The sequence below is a fragment of the Lutra lutra genome, chromosome 17, assembly GCF_902655055.1.
Source record: "Lutra lutra chromosome 17, mLutLut1.2, whole genome shotgun sequence".
In the NCBI taxonomy this organism is placed as follows: domain Eukaryota; kingdom Metazoa; phylum Chordata; class Mammalia; order Carnivora; family Mustelidae; genus Lutra; species Lutra lutra.
This window is the reverse complement of record NC_062294.1, coordinates 41,300,330-41,317,233: the sequence shown is the minus strand read 5'-3', so window position 1 is coordinate 41,317,233 and position 16,904 is coordinate 41,300,330. Positions and strand designations below refer to the sequence as shown.

The 16,904-nt window shown below is 45.1% G+C and overlaps 1 protein-coding gene across 2 annotated transcripts in view; it reads right to left on the bottom strand.

Annotated features, from left to right (window-relative positions):
• Positions 1-12,563, bottom strand: part of GPATCH1 (G-patch domain containing 1) — a 45,633-nt gene extending 33,070 nt beyond the window's left edge. Inside the window, exons 1-5 of one of the 2 annotated variants that reach the window (XM_047711987.1) lie at positions 12,222-12,563; positions 6,483-6,617; positions 4,480-4,565; positions 1,939-2,099; positions 971-1,068 (exon numbers count right to left, since the gene is read on the bottom strand). In XM_047711987.1, coding sequence (XP_047567943.1) covers positions 971-1,068; positions 1,939-2,099; positions 4,480-4,565; positions 6,483-6,617; positions 12,222-12,294 — 553 coding nt within the window. In that variant the 5' untranslated portion in view covers positions 12,295-12,563. Of the gene's footprint in view, positions 1-970; positions 1,069-1,938; positions 2,100-4,479; positions 4,566-6,482; positions 6,618-8,317; positions 9,334-12,221 lie in introns of those variants that run through there. The other variant, XM_047711988.1, reaches the window with a different exon arrangement.
• Positions 12,564-16,904: the final 4,341 nt, after the last annotated feature.

The following is a 16,904-nucleotide window of genomic DNA, read 5'->3' as shown; positions in this document are numbered from 1 at the left end:
CCTGAAACCAATGTAACACTATGTGTCAACTGTACTCAAATTTAAAAAAATGTTTAAAATACAGTTGACATTTGAACAACATAAGTTTGAACTGCACGGGTCCATATATACACAGAATTTTTACAGTATAGTTAATGTAACTATATTTTCTCTTCCTTCTGATTTCCTTAATAATTTTTTTTTCTATAGCTTACTTTATTCTAAGAATAAAGTATAGAATACATATAACATACAAAATATGTGCTAGTCGACTATGTTATCAGTAAGGTTCCTGGTCAACAGTAGGCTATTAGCAGTTAAGTTTTTGGAGAGTGAAAAGAAATATGTGGAAATATAACACTGTATGTTAATTATACTTGAAAAGAAACAAATGAACAAACAAACAAACATTATATGTGGATTTCCGACCACCCACAGGGTTAGTGCCTCTAACCCCCTTGTTCAACAGTCAACAGTACAGGCATACAACTTGACCCAGCAATTTTATTTCTAGAAACATGGAGCCATTAAAAAGTATGCGCCTGGGTGGCTCAGTGGGTTAAAGCCTCTGCCTTCGGCTCAGGTCATGATCCCAGGGTCCTGGGATCAAGTCCCACATCGGGCTCTCTGCTCAGTAGGGAGCCTTCTTCCCCCTCTCTCTCTGCCTGCTTCTCTGCCTATTTGTGATCTCTGTCTGTCAAATAAATAAATAAAATCTTCTAAAAAAAAAAAAAGTATGCTACAGGGGCACCTGATGGCTTAATCAGTTAAGTGGCTGACTCTGGCCCAGGCCATGACTTCAGGGTTCACAGATGGAGCCCTGCATCAGATGCCCTGCTCAGCAGGGAGTCTGCTTCTCCCTCTGCCTCTGCCACTCCTCACCTCCCCACCCCCCCCTTATCTGCTCATGTTCCCTCTCTCACTCTCACTCTCTCAAAAAAACAACAACAAGAAACTATGCTACAGAATGAATGGAAATCAATATACATACCAGGTTTCTGTCGGCGTGGTTTTCTCTTTATTCGAGGTCCGACTCCTTGTCCTTCCTTCCAACCCATTTTTCTCAGCAATTCAAAACCAATAGATAATCTAGGATATCAAGGTATTGCATGTGAACTTCCTTTTATGATACTAGAGGACAGTAGGAAATAAGCAGCCTTTCAGTCCCTGTCTAGCTCACACCCTTGTCGTGTCTGAGCCCTTAAAACACAGCCCAGGGGCACCTGGGTGGCTCAGTGGGTTAAAGCCTCTGCCTTCGGCTCAGGTCATGAGCCCAGGGTCCTGGGATCGAGCCCCCACATTGTGCTCTCTGCTCAGCGGGGAGCCTGCTTCCTCCTCTCTCTCTGCCTGCCTCTCTGCCTACTTGTGATCTCTGTCTGTCAAATAAATAAATAAAATATTAAAAAATAAAAAATAAAACACAACCCAACCCCCTCCACATCAGCCCCACAAAGCCCTGCTGTGCCAGCCACAGCTGACCAGATTTGGGTGCACGCCCAACCTGGGGAAGTTGATCGGAAGCCCCCTCTGCTGGGCCTTTGGAATGGATACCTGGGGACTCTATATGGTCCTTGTCAAGTCTGTGGCCTGGGAAACCATGCGTCTGAGGCAGACACATCAGGCCACATGCCCAAGAGCAGAATAAGGAGATATGCAGAAAGAGCGGGTAGGATGAGGCAGACAGGAGAGAGCCCTTAAGGCTTCTAAGAGAGAGGGAGGGAAGGCACCCCAGTCCCTAACTGCACACCAGCCTCCATAAACCCCAGCAGCGTAGCTACTCACTGGAGCTCTAGAACACACCATATGCAATAAAAATGCAAAGATCCTCTTAGCAAAACCCCCTGTGCACTCAAGCTAGGCTTCTCCCACTTGTAACCAAACTACTCATAATTAGGATCATTATACATATGCGAAGCAGTGATGCCAAGATCAGAAAAGTTAGAATTAAATTCTTCTCACTTTGCTGGTGTTATGAGGTCATCAAGCAGAGTAGCTCCAGGAATGGGGGCAGTAGCAGCTGCTAACTGCCTGGCCTTTTCTCGTATTCTATCTTTGGTTTTGGAAGCAAAGTCATCCGTGGTAACAATCGCTTTAGGTGCTATCCCAAATTCACTAAGATCCTTAAAAAAAAAAATTTTTCAGACAGAATTACTTACATCATTTGGTAAGTGATTAACTGTAATACATCAGATGCCTTTATTTCTTAAAAGAAAAAAAATATTAAAACTACACAACTGATGGGTCACCTGGCTGGCTCAGTCAGAAAAGCATAGGACTCTTGATCTCAGGGTCATTGAGTTCGAGCCCCATGTTGGGTGTAGAGATTACATAAATGAGTAAATAAAAACTTCAACAAAAAAACAAACACACAAACAGAACTACACAGCTGAACTGGAGATCAGTGGAGCAGCTGACTTTACATCGGACTTTGGCACCCTCGCCTAAGCTAAGGACAGTGGCAGAGGACAGGGCATGACAATGGCCAGTCAGTGAGCCCACAAGAGGCACAGCCAAGCTAGGAAGACAGGAAGTAATTAAAATACACTAATTACTTTTACAGTAAGTAAGTGTGTTCCTCTTGGACAATATTTCAAAGGTCAGAGTGCAGAGGGCAAATAGAGTCACAGCCAGCAAGCATTCCTCAGCACACCTACATGCTACCTTGAAGTGTTTTCGAATTTCCTGTTGGCTGCATTTCCAGCAGTCTGTGCCTCTCCCGCATTCCTCACAGAACTCTGAAGTATGCAGGTGCCTGCCTTCCTCTCTGCCACCATGTACTCCCCAAGTGGTGTGCCAGTACATGTGCTGGGACCAGAGGAAGGCTGGCAAATGGGGGGTTCATGTCTTTTCTAAGCCAGTCTTTAGAGCCCATTTCCTTTGCCAAGGACTGCTTTAAGAATCAGCAGGTAAGGGGCGCCTGGGTGGCTCAGTGGGTTAAAGCCTCTGCCTTTGGCTCAGGTCATGATCTTGGGGTCTTGGGATCGAGTCCCGAATTGGGCTCTCTGCTCAGCGGGGAGCCTGCTTCCCCCTCTCTCTCTGCCTGCCTCTCTGCCTTCTTGTGATCTCTGTCAAATAAATAAATAAAATCTTTTAAAAAAAAGTTTAAAAAAATTTTAAAAATTTTAAAAATTGAAAAAAAGAATGAGCAGGTAAAACAACCTGCCCGGGGCACCTGGGGGGTGGGGGGGGTGCCTCAGTTGGCATCTGACTCTTGGTTTGGGCTCAGGTCATGATCTCAGGGTGGGGAGATGGAGCCCCACGTTGGGCTCCCACTCAGCGGGGAGTCTGCTCAAGATTTTCTCTCTTCCTCTCTCCCCTCCTCGACACTGTGCGCTCTCTCGCCTTCTCTAAAAATAAATAAATAAATCTTAAAAAAACAAAAAAAAAGTCTGCCCAAGCAGACATGAGGGAAAATCCATGGCAGGACTCATGTGAATGGTTTCCTTGCTCCCAAGAAAAGATAACCAAGGAAAAAAGTCCTCCTTCCAGTGGATATTGGCATCCTGGATGTGCCATCTGGAACTCCTGCTCCCACAGTGGCACCACAGGGAGGGCTAGTATGAGGACAAGCTGACTTGCAGAATATGGCTAAGAAGAGAGGACCTGGGACCTCGCTGACATCTGGATGTCTTGTTGCATGATCATGCTTCCTTATAGATTATGCTAATCAAATAAGAAGGGGACCTCGGCTTGCCTCTTACCTGCAGCCTAAAGCATGTTAATAGTGTTTGATTTAATCTTTATCACAAATGAATCCACAACTAGGTTTTAAGGCAACAGAGGTTTAATTTTAAAACAAACTAGAGCCCATCCCGCAGGCCAGTAGAACACCTCCCCCCTACCAGCCCCAATTTACCCCTAAGAAGGTGGCAGTCATCATTGCTTTAATGATGGGCCCAGATGCCTGCATGTGGCTCCCTTTCGCTCTTTGCTGGTCTAGTGGCTCCCGGTTCCTTCAACTGCAGCATGCCCGGCAGTTACTGTGGAAGCTCCATGGGTGCTGCACTGAGGGGGCTATTGGGGCCTTTTCAAGGAAGTTTGCCTATAAACGACTTTCCTCTCCACTCTTTTTTTTTTTAACAGATTTATTTGTTTATTTATTTATTTATTTGACAGACAGAGATCACAAGTAGACAGAGGCAGGCAGAGAGAGAGAGGGGAAGCAGGTTCCCTGCTGAGCAGAGATTCCTGACGTGGAGCTTGATCCCAGGACCCCGAGATCATGACTTGAGCCGAAGGCAGAGGCTCAACCCACTGAGCCACCCAGGCGCCCCTCCTCTCCACTCTTAACTTTAGAAACTGGCCCCAGCGTAAGATGTTCTCCCAGTGAACACAAATCCATTGATGTACAGAGCACACTGGTCCAAATACGTAAAAAATAAAGCCTCGCAAATAAAGAAGGCATTGTCCATTGAACGTTCTGGGGACAGCATAGGTGCTACAACAGCCAAGTGTACACATCCCACTGGCTAAGTGGCCATGAAAGTTCTGCATACCCACCTCTTCATCCATAAAATCTTCTGGACCAAGAACAGCTTTGTCTGCCCTGTTTTGTCGTGAAGACACGAAAGAAGAGGGAGTCCATCCTTGGAAGAAAAGCATATAGAATATTACAATTTTGGTTTATAACTAAATTATTCAATAACACTGCCGTTATGGGCTGAAGACCCCCTGATACCTATAAATTCTTAGCTCCTTCCCATCTCCCTGCTCCTACGGACATAATTACATAATAATTAAATTATTACAGTGAACGTGGCGATCTTTTCACAAGTAGATGTGAGTAAAAAGGTGCAAGGTCACCTTAAAAGGCAGGACTACTCTGAGACCAGCACGATAGCAACAGATACCAACTTATTTAGCATATCGCCGGAATACTCTGTCAGGGTACTGAGTCAGCAGTGAAAGGGTGGCGAGAACCAGAGTCAGAGAAGCAACACAGGGAACACTCAGGGGTCCCTGGCCCAAGGACTCAACCTGGCTAGTCTGAGGGCAGCTGTGCCCACCCGAGGCCCCCAGTTCCGTCCCAGTCCCGAGTCCTGTAACACCATTCCTGCTCCCTATCCACAGTCACCAAGCATGTGCCATGCTTACACTGTGAGAACGGTCTGGAGGTCAAAGGTGTCTGTAATCTTCTAAGATATACTTTTTTAGTTTTCTCTACGACTGACACACCTCCTCTCTCATTTCCTATGAGAGTCTTATGGACCTAAGGAATATGGGGCAGATCCCCTGTTGGTCAGTGGGCAGAGCAGGTTTCTGGGCAGGCATGGGAGACACCCCCAGCTACCCAGGAATGGGGATCAGCTTTCCCAGGCTACTGCCTTCCTCCACTTTGGAGTTCTATAGTCTCTGCCTGATTTCTGCACAGTCCTCCTCAGGGTAGAGATACCGCAGAGTATTAACCTATCACAGTCTACCCGACAATCACTTGAGCTGGTCTCACTACAGCGGACAGCACGGCTTTAATTGCAACAGTCAGCAGTGTATCCGAGTCCTTCTTCCTTCACAAACCCTACCGCCATTTTTTACATTTTAATGTTAAAAATAAGTACGCTAACTTAATAGTGCCTTAGTCACTTACCTTGGCCTTTCCTAATAGTAAGGCTGACTATTCCATAGCTTTTCTAGCATTTCTGGGCTAGACTTTCAAATACCTTGATCATTTGCTCACTGAACTGCTCTTTCTGGATACTGAACTTGAAACCACCTTATCGACCCCAACTATTTTTCTCACGTGGCTTGTCCTTGCTTTCCTGCACTGCTTTTCTCATCTCTATTGTACTGTTGTTCTATACAAGTTATTGTATATATCTATAAAAGAACTGCTCCGTCTTCTTCTTAACAGCTGCTACAGGAATGACTCGGTTCATCCTACCCTTGTATCGGACATAAAAAAGCCATTTTCCTCCAGTTCCTATGTGAGAATATTTTAAAAAACACGCCTTACTTTAAACAAGGCAGAGCTTATTAACTACTGCGTAATGTGAAAATTGTAACTGATTTTTTTCTTCAGGTCGAGAACAGGCGCTGACAAGTGCTGCTGTGGTCCCCAGTGTTAGGAGGGAGCATCTCTGACCCTCAGTGGCCTCATCCACACAGCAGCTCTGACACCTGTCCTCCTCAGTCACTGAGTCGTGTGAGATGAAGGTTACCTAAGTGAATGTATGTGAAAGCAACTTCGTGTATTGCCGGCAAGATGGGATAGACAACGGAAGTCATGATCATCACTTAAACATCTGGTTAAAATGCATCTTTTTTTTTTTAAGTGAAGGAAAACTTTCCCTCTCGGATTGTAATGAATGACACACCAGTGGACTCTTACAAACATACCAAAGGCTGAAAGAACACAAAAGTCTATGGTGTGTGTATATTAAAGTGTTTAAAGAAAGTTTTTTGTTTGTTTTTGTTTTTAAAGGGAGAGGTGGAAGAGGGGGAGAAAACTTATGCTATTTCAGTCATTTGCTTCAGCAATTTTAGAGCTCCAAGCAGGAAAATCATACCTTCCTTTGAGCCAACAGTATTGAAGTACCCAGCAGAGAAACCTCCACTAAACGCTCCATGAAATCGTTTATATCTTCCTTTTGCATCTCTGACAGTCTGATCCTGAAGAGGAATTGGTTTCTTTGGTCTTTCACCTGAAAAAAATATTTCAGGTAAGAGAGAAGGGGATGGTGGATTAGAAAATCTTTAGACAAAATGTCATTTCTTAAACATAATGAACTGTTCACTTCTTGTAATTTCAAATAGAACAATTTTTTTTAAAGAGTTATTTATTTATTTGAGAGAGAGTGGTGGGGAGGGACAGTAGGAGAGGGAGAGAGAATCTGAAGCTGACCCCACACTGAGCACAAAGCCCAATGCAGGGCTGGATCCCACCACCCTGAGATCACAACCTGAGCTGAAAGTAAGAGTGCTCAACCGACTGAACCTCCTGGGCGCTCCCCAACTGTAACAATTTAACTAAGTTTTTTACTCCTAGACTTTACCTGCTTATATAGTTTAGAAAGTAACACATGATATCAAGCTTCTTTAGAGTTCTAAGGCAAATATAGATATTTCTTATCTGCATCAGATAAACATTTCAGCAAGAATGGCCTGCTTCCCACAAAATTCTAACATGTAAACTGAATTACATGCTGGTTGGTGGGGAGGTTCCAACAGATGGAGGTAAACTCCACAGGCAGTGCTGGAGACAAGTCACTGGGCTGACACTTGGCACGCAGAGCTTTGGGACAGAAAGAACCCTTCTGTATTTCTTCTAGAACTTCACAGCATCCCGAGTCCAGATTTTTTCCTTTGATATTGCCTGTTCTCCCCAAATCTTAAGAGTTTCCTTATTTCTGGCAATCTCCTGATTCCATAGTTACTACTCTTTAGACTTAATCCTTTTCCTGCTCTCCTGAGCAGGGATGGGTTGCTACAACACACAAGCAAAAAGGAACTCAGTAAAGTCTAAAAGTTCCTTAAGTTTAAACTTTCAGGCCCTATGACATACATCACGGCCTCATTTTATCAACTGCAATTCAGAATTCTGAATCTATTTAAAATAAAAAGTAACCATCAAGTTATTTTCAAACATTCAGCACAGAAAGCAAGTAATAGAGCAGTTAAAGGCGGGGAGTTGAGACCCACAGAACTCTCACCCAACCTTCCCAGCACCAGGACTTCCATCATCTTGATTTTTCTTTGCCCCCTGACATGAATAGCAATAGCTATTTCATAGAGTTGTTATGGAAATGGAGTAGGATAATGCCTATAAAATGCTTAGCAAGAAGAGATACACAATAAACACTTTTAAAATACTAGCTGCCGTTATTACTATTACTATTATTATTATTATGATATACAGTAGGAAAGCCCATGTGTACCTGTTATTCCAATAATTAAGCCAGTTACTCCTTCTGGAAGGTGGAACAAAAAGTAGAGGAACTTATGGCCTTGGAGTCCTAAATTCTTCCTAGTAACTTTTGAGGTCTTTAAGTCATTTCTGGAGTATAACCCATAGAAGGGCAGTCAAAAGCTCAGGTTCTGAAGACCAGGAGATCTGGGTTCAAATCCCCCTCTCTTATTACTGCTAGCTTGGTGAACTTGGGTAAGTTACTTGAGCTCTCTAAGCCTCACCCCCCACGATGGGGGGATGGCGATGGGGGGATGAGGTAGCTGAGTGATGGATACTGAGGAGGGACGTGCTGTGATGAGCACTGGGAGTTACACGCAACTAATGAATCACTGAACCCTTCAACAAAAACTAATGATGTACTCTACAGTGGTTAACTGAACATAATAAAAAAATAAATAAATAAGAAATAAAGGTAGGGTGAGGAACAGAACCTACCTGGTAGGCTGGCGCACATGCAGAGGCCTGAGCACAGTGTCTAGTCATAGCGAAGCTCGGTCAATATCAGCTACAATTTCATTTCACTCTAAAGAGCTGAATTACAACTTGGGCCCCCTAATCCAAGATTGTCACTGTTGCTTAGAAATGCGTTTCACGTGATCCACTCCCACTTGTGCCCCTGGCATGATTCCTGGCTAAGGCAAGGTTTCTCAACTTCAGTGCTATCGGCAGTCAGCACTGGCTGATTCTTTGTGATAGGACGGTCCCGTGCACCGTGGGACGGTCAGCAGCACCCCTGACTTGGAACGCCAGACCCCAGCCAGGAAGCATGGCTCCCCCCGCCCGGCTTGACAACCAAAAATGTCTTCAGACTTTGACAAATGTCCTCCGAGAGGCAAAATCAGCCCCGACTGAGAACCACTGGGGCCTGCCAATGCAAAGTGCTATTCTTACTCGGTTCTCAAGGTGTTCTTAATCAGGAGGGGGGATAAGATCTGCAGACAACTAGGTGGAACCTGTGGCGGCAGATCCTGAGGGCCAACCAGCACAGCCGGCAGGAGCCCCACAGGGAGACGCCACCTCTAATCACATCAGGAAAGAACTCTGGGGAGGAGGTGACATTTTAGCCAGGCCCTCTTATAATTACTGCTACTAATAACAACTAATCCCTTCTTTTCACACATATTATCTCACTCATCGTACCTGATAAGGGTGCTCTGATCTGATTCAGTAACTGCCCCAATGTCCACAGCTAATAAGCACAAAGTTGCAATCAGATCTCAATTCTGCTTCCAAGCCAGGGACATCACCTGGACTGTCTTTCACCATGGAAGCAGCCCTGTACTAGGCTCTGGGTGTAGAAAACCAACCACAACTCTGTCCCTGTTTCCAGGGCCCTCAGAGCCCAGCAGAGGAGACCTGAATATACAGGAACTCTTCCGATGATGTACAAGAACCACTTCATAGTCTCCCTCGTGAGCAGGATCTGATAGCTACTGATAGAGACACAATTCCCAACAGAAGCATTAATTCAGTAAACAGGAAGTCTAGAAAGATAACATCAGATGTTTTGAAAAAGTAGTCTAGTCTGACTGGAAGGCAGGCAAGGAGCAGAAGATGGAACTAGAAGGGCAGATAGTGCAGAAGGCCTTGAACTCAGTACTTCAGGGTCTGTGGTATGTCCGGGCAGTGGGGGGAAACCACAGATAGTCTTAAGTGGGAGAGTCATAACGTCAAGGAGGAAAATTGTCCTTAAGTTAATCTTGAGTACAGGATGAACCAGAGATGAGGAGAACTCCAGAGGCACCTAAAGTATCTAATGAGAGAGGTAAGTACTGGTGCCCTCTTCCCTCCAGGCCAGAGAGCCTATGTGTCTAGGGTCTGTGTGTGACAGACAGTTTGGCTGCTGTCTCTTAACCAGTAAAACTTCCTCTCAGTAGCAGCAACTTTAATTAAGGAGTAGAGTCCCTCCTCTACCAATGTTTATCTAACCTGTCACTAAAACTTCAAAGCAGAAGGAAAAGTGATTATTGGTCTAGTATGTTATACCATAAAATGCACTCAGAGTGCATTTACACATCAAAGTGCATAGGAAACAATGACTCAATCTTCAAAACTACCAATGCTGAGAAGTTAAAGAATGATCTTAGGCTGGGGGCATAAAGGGTCTACAAATCCAATGCCCCTTCCTTCCATTTCAAAAGCGTGGTTAGATCATTAGACTTCATTTCAGATTCTGTGCATCATCAAAGAGGAAGAATTAGAAGAATGTAGGTCAAATAGTTGATGGCTTACAATATGTCACTCACAAGGAAACAAGGGTAAAACCAGAAATATAGAAATGTATTAACAGCTGCCCAGCCTGGCTGTAATAACCTTCACCCATGTATTTTACCCCCTGCCCTCTTTCTGAATAGCGAGATCTACCAGTTTTCAAGGAATCCCATCCTGCTGTCTCAGGGCTCTCTGCCAGCTTGTGTAGGCTATTTCCTGTCTATATCATATAAGGTAGCAATTACAAAACTCCTACTTTTGTTTCAACTAGATTTAAAACTCTTCCAATACAGGATCTCTGTCAACAAATTCTTTGAGATCATGAGGTGATGTGTTTGCCAGTAAAGTTAATGTGATCTTAGCCTATGTTAAAGAACTACAGTCTAGGGCACCTGCGTGGCTCAGTCGGGTAAGTAACTGGCTTCAGCTCGGGTCATGATCCCAGGGTCCTGGGATCAAGCCCCACATTGGGCTCCCTGATCAATGGGGAGCCTGCACTCCTTCTCCCTCTGCCTGCTGCTCCCCCTGCTTGTGCTCTCGCTCTCTCTCTCTCTCTCTCGCTGTGTCAAATAAAATCTTTTAAAAATAGTAAAAATAAAAAATAAAGAAGTACAGTCTAGAATGAAGGACATACCAATGGTAGCCCTGCTCCACCCACACTCTGGTCCCATACTTAGAGAAAGGCTCTGATAAATTGGGGTTTCAAGGGCTTTAAACTGAATATATTGGGGTGCCTGGGTGGCTCAGTCATTAAGTGTTTGCCTTTGGCTCAGGTCATGATCCCAGGGTCCTGGGATTGAGCCCCACATTGGGCATCCTACTCAGTGGGAAGCCTGATTCTCCCTCCACTTCCCCTGCTTCTGTTCCCTCTCTCACTATACCTGTCAAAAAAATAAATAAAATCTTAAAAAAAATTAAACTGAATATATTAAAGGGTGTTGAGTGCAGTACAGAGATGTCTTAGAGGAAATCCAAGAGCTGTCTTTAAACACATAAGAAACTTTCAGAAGACTAGTGTCCCTCTGTCTTTGGTAAGCAGAGAGTAGAAGTAGGGCCAGCGTCCAGTAAAATTTTCTAATGATTGGAACTGCTTGTAGGAAACAAAAGGGTAATCAGTGGAAAGTACAGAAGTACAACTAACCTGGTAAAATGTGATCAGGGTGGAAAATAAGATCCCACCAACAGAAGGCTTGCAAGTAACTCCTAGCCACCATGCTTCCTTGGTCCTTCCCACAGGACTAGAACTGCCATCAGTCCTTACCGGGCACTCATTACTGAACAAATAGAGTCATTAACGGATCAGCCCAGAAACATGGGAGGGAACCTTACCTCACTTTACCCTCCCCTCTATATTTCAGCAGCAAGTCTGGTCTGTTCTGCCTTCAACCTACACCTCTACCCAGACCATTACTTGTCCCCTCCACTGCTAACACCCCAGTCCAAGTCATCATCATCTCAAGACCTCTTTCTCTTTCTGCTAATCTCCCTCAATCAGTTTTGCCCACCACTCGCCAGCCCGCCTATTCTCAAAATCGAGGGCTAAATAATCTTAAAAATATACATTTCTCCCTTGTGTAAAACCCCACAATGACTCTTCAACACTTAGTATAAAATCCAAACATCCTTACATACTAAGTAGATGCAGCCCCTGCCTCCCCCTCTGACATCATCTCTACCAGTCTCCCACTGGTGTCGGCTCCACCCCCACCAGTCCTGCCTGTCCCTCAATTTGTCAAACTGGCTCTGACTTCAGAAATTTTGCACCCGCTGCTCCCTTTGATTGAAATGTTCTTCTACCCAAATCTTCATATGGTTGGTTCCTTCCTCTGTTTCAAGTCTGAGCTCAAACGTCCTCTTCTAGGGAAGACAATGCCCGACCACCCACCCCGGTTCTCACACGAGCCTGTTTCGTCATCTTTCTGTTTCCCACCCCTCAGGGTCTCTTATCCATCCCTCCAGAACGTGAGCACCCCAGAGCACACCGCACGTCTCTCGTCTCTGTTCCCGACACCAGTAGCGAGAGAGCCTTGCCCACGGGGCCACCCGAGGCCCGGCACAGGGTTGAGCGGTTTTGCCCGGAATCCTGGACCTGTTTCTCACAGACCCCAGCGACCAATCTGGCCCGCACCTTCTTCCAGCGGCTCCAGGCCTGTCCCATAGCTGACTAAGTCCTCATCGCTGTCACTGTCCAGCGCCGCCATGCCGCTCCCTTCCGGGCCCCGCCCCCTCGCTACGGATGCCTCGAAGGGCCTAAAGCCTTCAGCCCTTTCTCCGCGAACCTAAACGAAGCTGTGAGTGCTGGTGCAGGAACGTGCCGGCGAGCCTGCACTCGCCCCGCGCTTGGTAGTTCTCCACCCGGTCTTAACCAGAGCCGGACGCCGCAGGAGTTGCCTCGGGGGCTCTGCCAGCCAAGACATCCCATCCTAGCTCCGCATTGAGCCAGTCAGGAGGAGGCGCTTGGGAGAAGCTGGAAGCCACCCAGAAGTCCCGCCGAGGGGGTGCTGCCCGGTGTTGTATGCCCGCCCCCACCCGCTGGCCCCCGACCCCCCCTCCCTGCCCGCAACCTCTGGTCCCACCTTCACTCCCTTCACTCCCACCCCCACCCCGCCACCTGCTGGGAAAGTGCCTGTCCTTCCTGATACGCTCACGCGCTTTGTATATATCACTCTTAGGTTTGCATAGGTGGAGTCCCCTTCCAAACCTCGGGAAGGATTCCCAAACTCTGGAACTCCGATGTCCATGGTTAAGGGAACTCGGGAGAAAGAGAGAAAGAGTGTGTGTGAGAGAGGAAGGAGGGAAGGAAGGAAAAAGGAAAGAAAAAGGGGAAGAATATTAAAAAGGGAAAGAAGACGAGAAAAGGGAAACAAAAAGCCAACAGACCTGTAAAAGGCTGCTATGAGGGGCAGTGGGGACCCTCAGGACGTCCCTATGGAACCTAAAGAAAGAGCCATCTCTCAAATGGGGTGCTGTCATCCCAAACCCCCAAACTCCTTTTTACAGAGGGGAAAGACGAAACTCAACTAGTAAGGGGTGAGGTTGAGATGAAAACCAGATCTGGAAGCCCAGGTTTTCAAAATGAGGGTCAGGAGCTGGGATGAGTCAGAAACACCAAGGTGTTGTTAAAATTCCCTTTATCCATCCCCCAGGGCTTCCAAAGCAGAATCTCTGGGAGTGGGGCTGTTGCTTGAGCACTCACTTTAAGCACCCGCTGATCTCAAAGCCTTTGCGTTCACTCTTCTCCTGGCTTGGAATGTCCTTCTCCCAGATGCCACATGACTCATTCCCTCACCTTCTTCAGTTATCTGCTCAAAGGTTACTTTCTCAGTGAAGTCTTCTATGACCCTATTTTTAAAACAACCCCTATTTTTTCTGTGCTCAGTGGGGAGTCTGCTTCTCCCTTTCCCTCAGCCCCTCCCCCACCCCTTAGTGCAGGAGAACGTGCGCCCGCTCACGTTCTCTCTCTTCTCTCTCTCTCTCTCTCTCTCTTTCTCTCAAATAAACAAAATCTTTTAGAAATAAATAAAAACAACTCCCATTTTGCAACACTACCCCACCTTACCCCACTTTACATTTTTCCACAGCACTTCTCACCTTTAATACTCTGTGTAATTTGATATACTTATTTATTATGTCTATTGTCTTTCTGTCTCCATCCAAACTATAAGCTCCACAAGAACATTGATTTGGATCGGTTTTTCTTATTTTCTTTGCTGTATCTTCAGAGCTTAGAACAGTGCTTGGCCCATAGTAAGCACTGAATAAATAATTTTGAAAAAGAAAAGGGATGAATAACTAGCCATGTACCATAAATCATGGTTGTGGTACATGACTTTAAAAAACAAAAGATGTTTTAAAACGAGTTTTAAAAATAGCCACAGAATTGTTTGACCCCTCCCACTGAGAATAGAGTCTATGTCCCCTTTCCTTGAATTTAGGCTCCATAACTGCTTAACCGAAAGATTGCGGTGAAAGTCGTGACAGTACCTCTCCTATACCCAAGCTTTAAGGAAATTTGCAGATTCAGTTTGGGATGCTGGCCCTGGAATCCAGTCTCCCCGCTGTGAGGAAGCTCAGGCCACAAGGAGAGGCTTTGTGTAGGTCTGTGACCTAGCCTGGCCCCAGTTAACCATCAGCATCTAAGGCCAGATGTTTGCGTGAAGGAGATTCAAAATGACTCCAGTTCCAGCAGGAGCCGCATGCATGTCTACAGCTGCATGCAAGACCTCGTGGCTGAGTTCAGTCGCCTCTGGGAACCCTGAGAGATAACAGTAAGCTAACTGTTCGTATTTTAAGCCATTATAATTTGGAGTAATTTGCTAACAGCCATAGGTAACTAGAATAACCCATGTGCTGGAATGGTCTAAGTCATTAAAAAAAATGCTGGTGAGGCATGATCTCCAACATTTGCTGTTAAATGAGCAAAACAAGGGCTCAGACAGAGTACACAGGGTGCTGCCAGTAATAGTGAAAGAAAACACAAATAGCCAAATTTATTGTGGCTCCTATATCCACAGTGTGGGTACATCCACATATGTACTACAATAAGCATAGCGTATCTCCAGTAAACTCCCTGAAGAAACTAGCAACAATGGTGGCCACAGATCAAAGGAAACCAGGGTAGAAGGGATGCACGTATACAACATTGTACCATTTGAGTTTTTGCTTTTGGCTACATCTCTGGGTTGTTTTTTGTTTCCCCAAAACATTTTTATGTCTGTGGCTCGGTTTTGATTCTAAATGTATGTATTAGTGTGTACCAATGTACTAAGGGAAAGGCATCTTTTTGTTTCTTGAATCTGAAGGGCTCCAGGGTCATCAGCCCATCAACTGTCATTATGAGTCTAAAGGTAGATATTGACAGTAAAAAAGATTGGCGACTAATCCATACACCCAGACAAATCATGAAGGTCCATGATTTTATTTCTAAATTACCCAAACTTATTTTTTTGCAGTTTATAGCTTTTAATGAGGCAAGAAAAACCCAATAAAGTCATTATTGAGAGTTTTACTCAACTGGATCCCTGACAATCATTAGCATTTGGTAAAATGGTAAGAACCACTCTCTGATTCCTGATCGCTAAGGTTCAGGGGAACAAGGGCCGTTCAGAGTCCCTGTAGCTTCCTCAAAGAGTGGCTCTCAGTTGTCTCCTGGGTATTTTTAGGTGACTGGATGCTCCATCTGTGACCCTGGTCCCTTACAGCCTCATATTCCTGATTCTCAGCAGGAGGAACCTAAAGGCAACATGGTTTTATACAAGCTGTAGCAGCCCAAATGCCCCAGACCCTTCCTTTCTTACTTAGACATGCAAAAAGGGACAAATCTCAGGATCTTATCAGAAAACTACAGATAGGAAGATGTGCTGAATCACTAGGTATGGAGTAATTTCTTCCTCGTGGTCCATACATCAGTGCTGGTGGTGGGATGGTCATTTGTGACAAAGAGGAAACCTGCTTTACATACTTTGGAATCAGTGTCATTCATTTTCCTGCATTGAGTTTTCTTTTAAGATTTTATTTATTTACTTGACAGAGAAAGGGAGAGGACAAGCAGAGGAGCTGAGCTGTAGGCAGAGGGAGAAGGAGAAGCAGGCTCCCTTTCTGAGCATGAAGCCCTACAAGGGGCTCCATCCCAGGACCCTGGAAACATGACCTGACCCAAAGGCAGACACTTAATGACTGAGCCACCCAGGTGCCCTCGCATTGGGTTTTCTTATTGAACTATCACATATAGGGCCGCCTGGGTGGCTCAGTCAGTTAAGCATCGGATTCTTGGTTTCAGCTCAGGTTATGATCACATGGGTCATGGGATGGAGCCCCACGGAGGGCTCCATGCTCAGCGGGGAGTCTGCTTGAAGCTTCTCGCCCTCTGCCCCTCCCCCCATTCGTGCACACTCATGCATGTGCACATGTGTGCGTGCTCTCTCTCTCAAATAAATCACTAAAAAAAGAAATATCACATATATACAGAAAAGTATACAAATCATAAGCACACGGTTCTACTCATTTTCACAAAGTAAACATATTCATGTAACAATAGGCAAATCAAGAAATGCAAATTTTCCTGAGTCCCAGAAGCAGAAAGTCCCAGAATGGACTAATTTTTTTTGCCTGCTTTATACATTATATAAAATGGGATCATACAGTATTTTCTGACTTCTTTTGCTCAATGATATCTCTGTGGGCAAAGTATATTGTTCACAACATATTCATTGCGTTCATTTTCATTGTGTAAAATTTTTCATTATGTGAGTATGCCACAATTACTCCTTTTACCATTGGGTTGATGGGCATGTAAGTATTTTCTAGGTAAGGGCTATTTTGCAAAGGACCGGGTGCCTGGGTAGCACAGTCGGTTGAACACCTGCTTTCGGCTCAGGTCGTGATCCTGGGTCCTGGGATCGAGTCCCACATTGGGCTCCCTTTGCCTCTCTCTGTCTCTCATGAATAAATAAACAAAAGTTAAAAGAAAAAAAAGTGCAGCTGTGAACATTCTTGGGCATGTTTTACTGTGAACACAACCCAGGCAGGCATTTCCGTGAGTTATCTACCTAGAGTTGGAAATGCTGGATCACAAGTTGGGCATATATTTACTTTAGATATATTTAGAAAATGCCAGTTTTCCAAAGTGATCCTAAGGATTTATACTCCCACAATGTATGAGATTCTGGTTGCTCCACATTGTCACCAATACTTGGCATTTTTTGCCACCTGTCACTCATTTGTTTTACTCCTTAATCACTTCTTCTCAGTATGCCAAAGTAGCCTTCCTTTTAAATCATAGGAACAGTGTAATGTAGCATTGTGTATGATA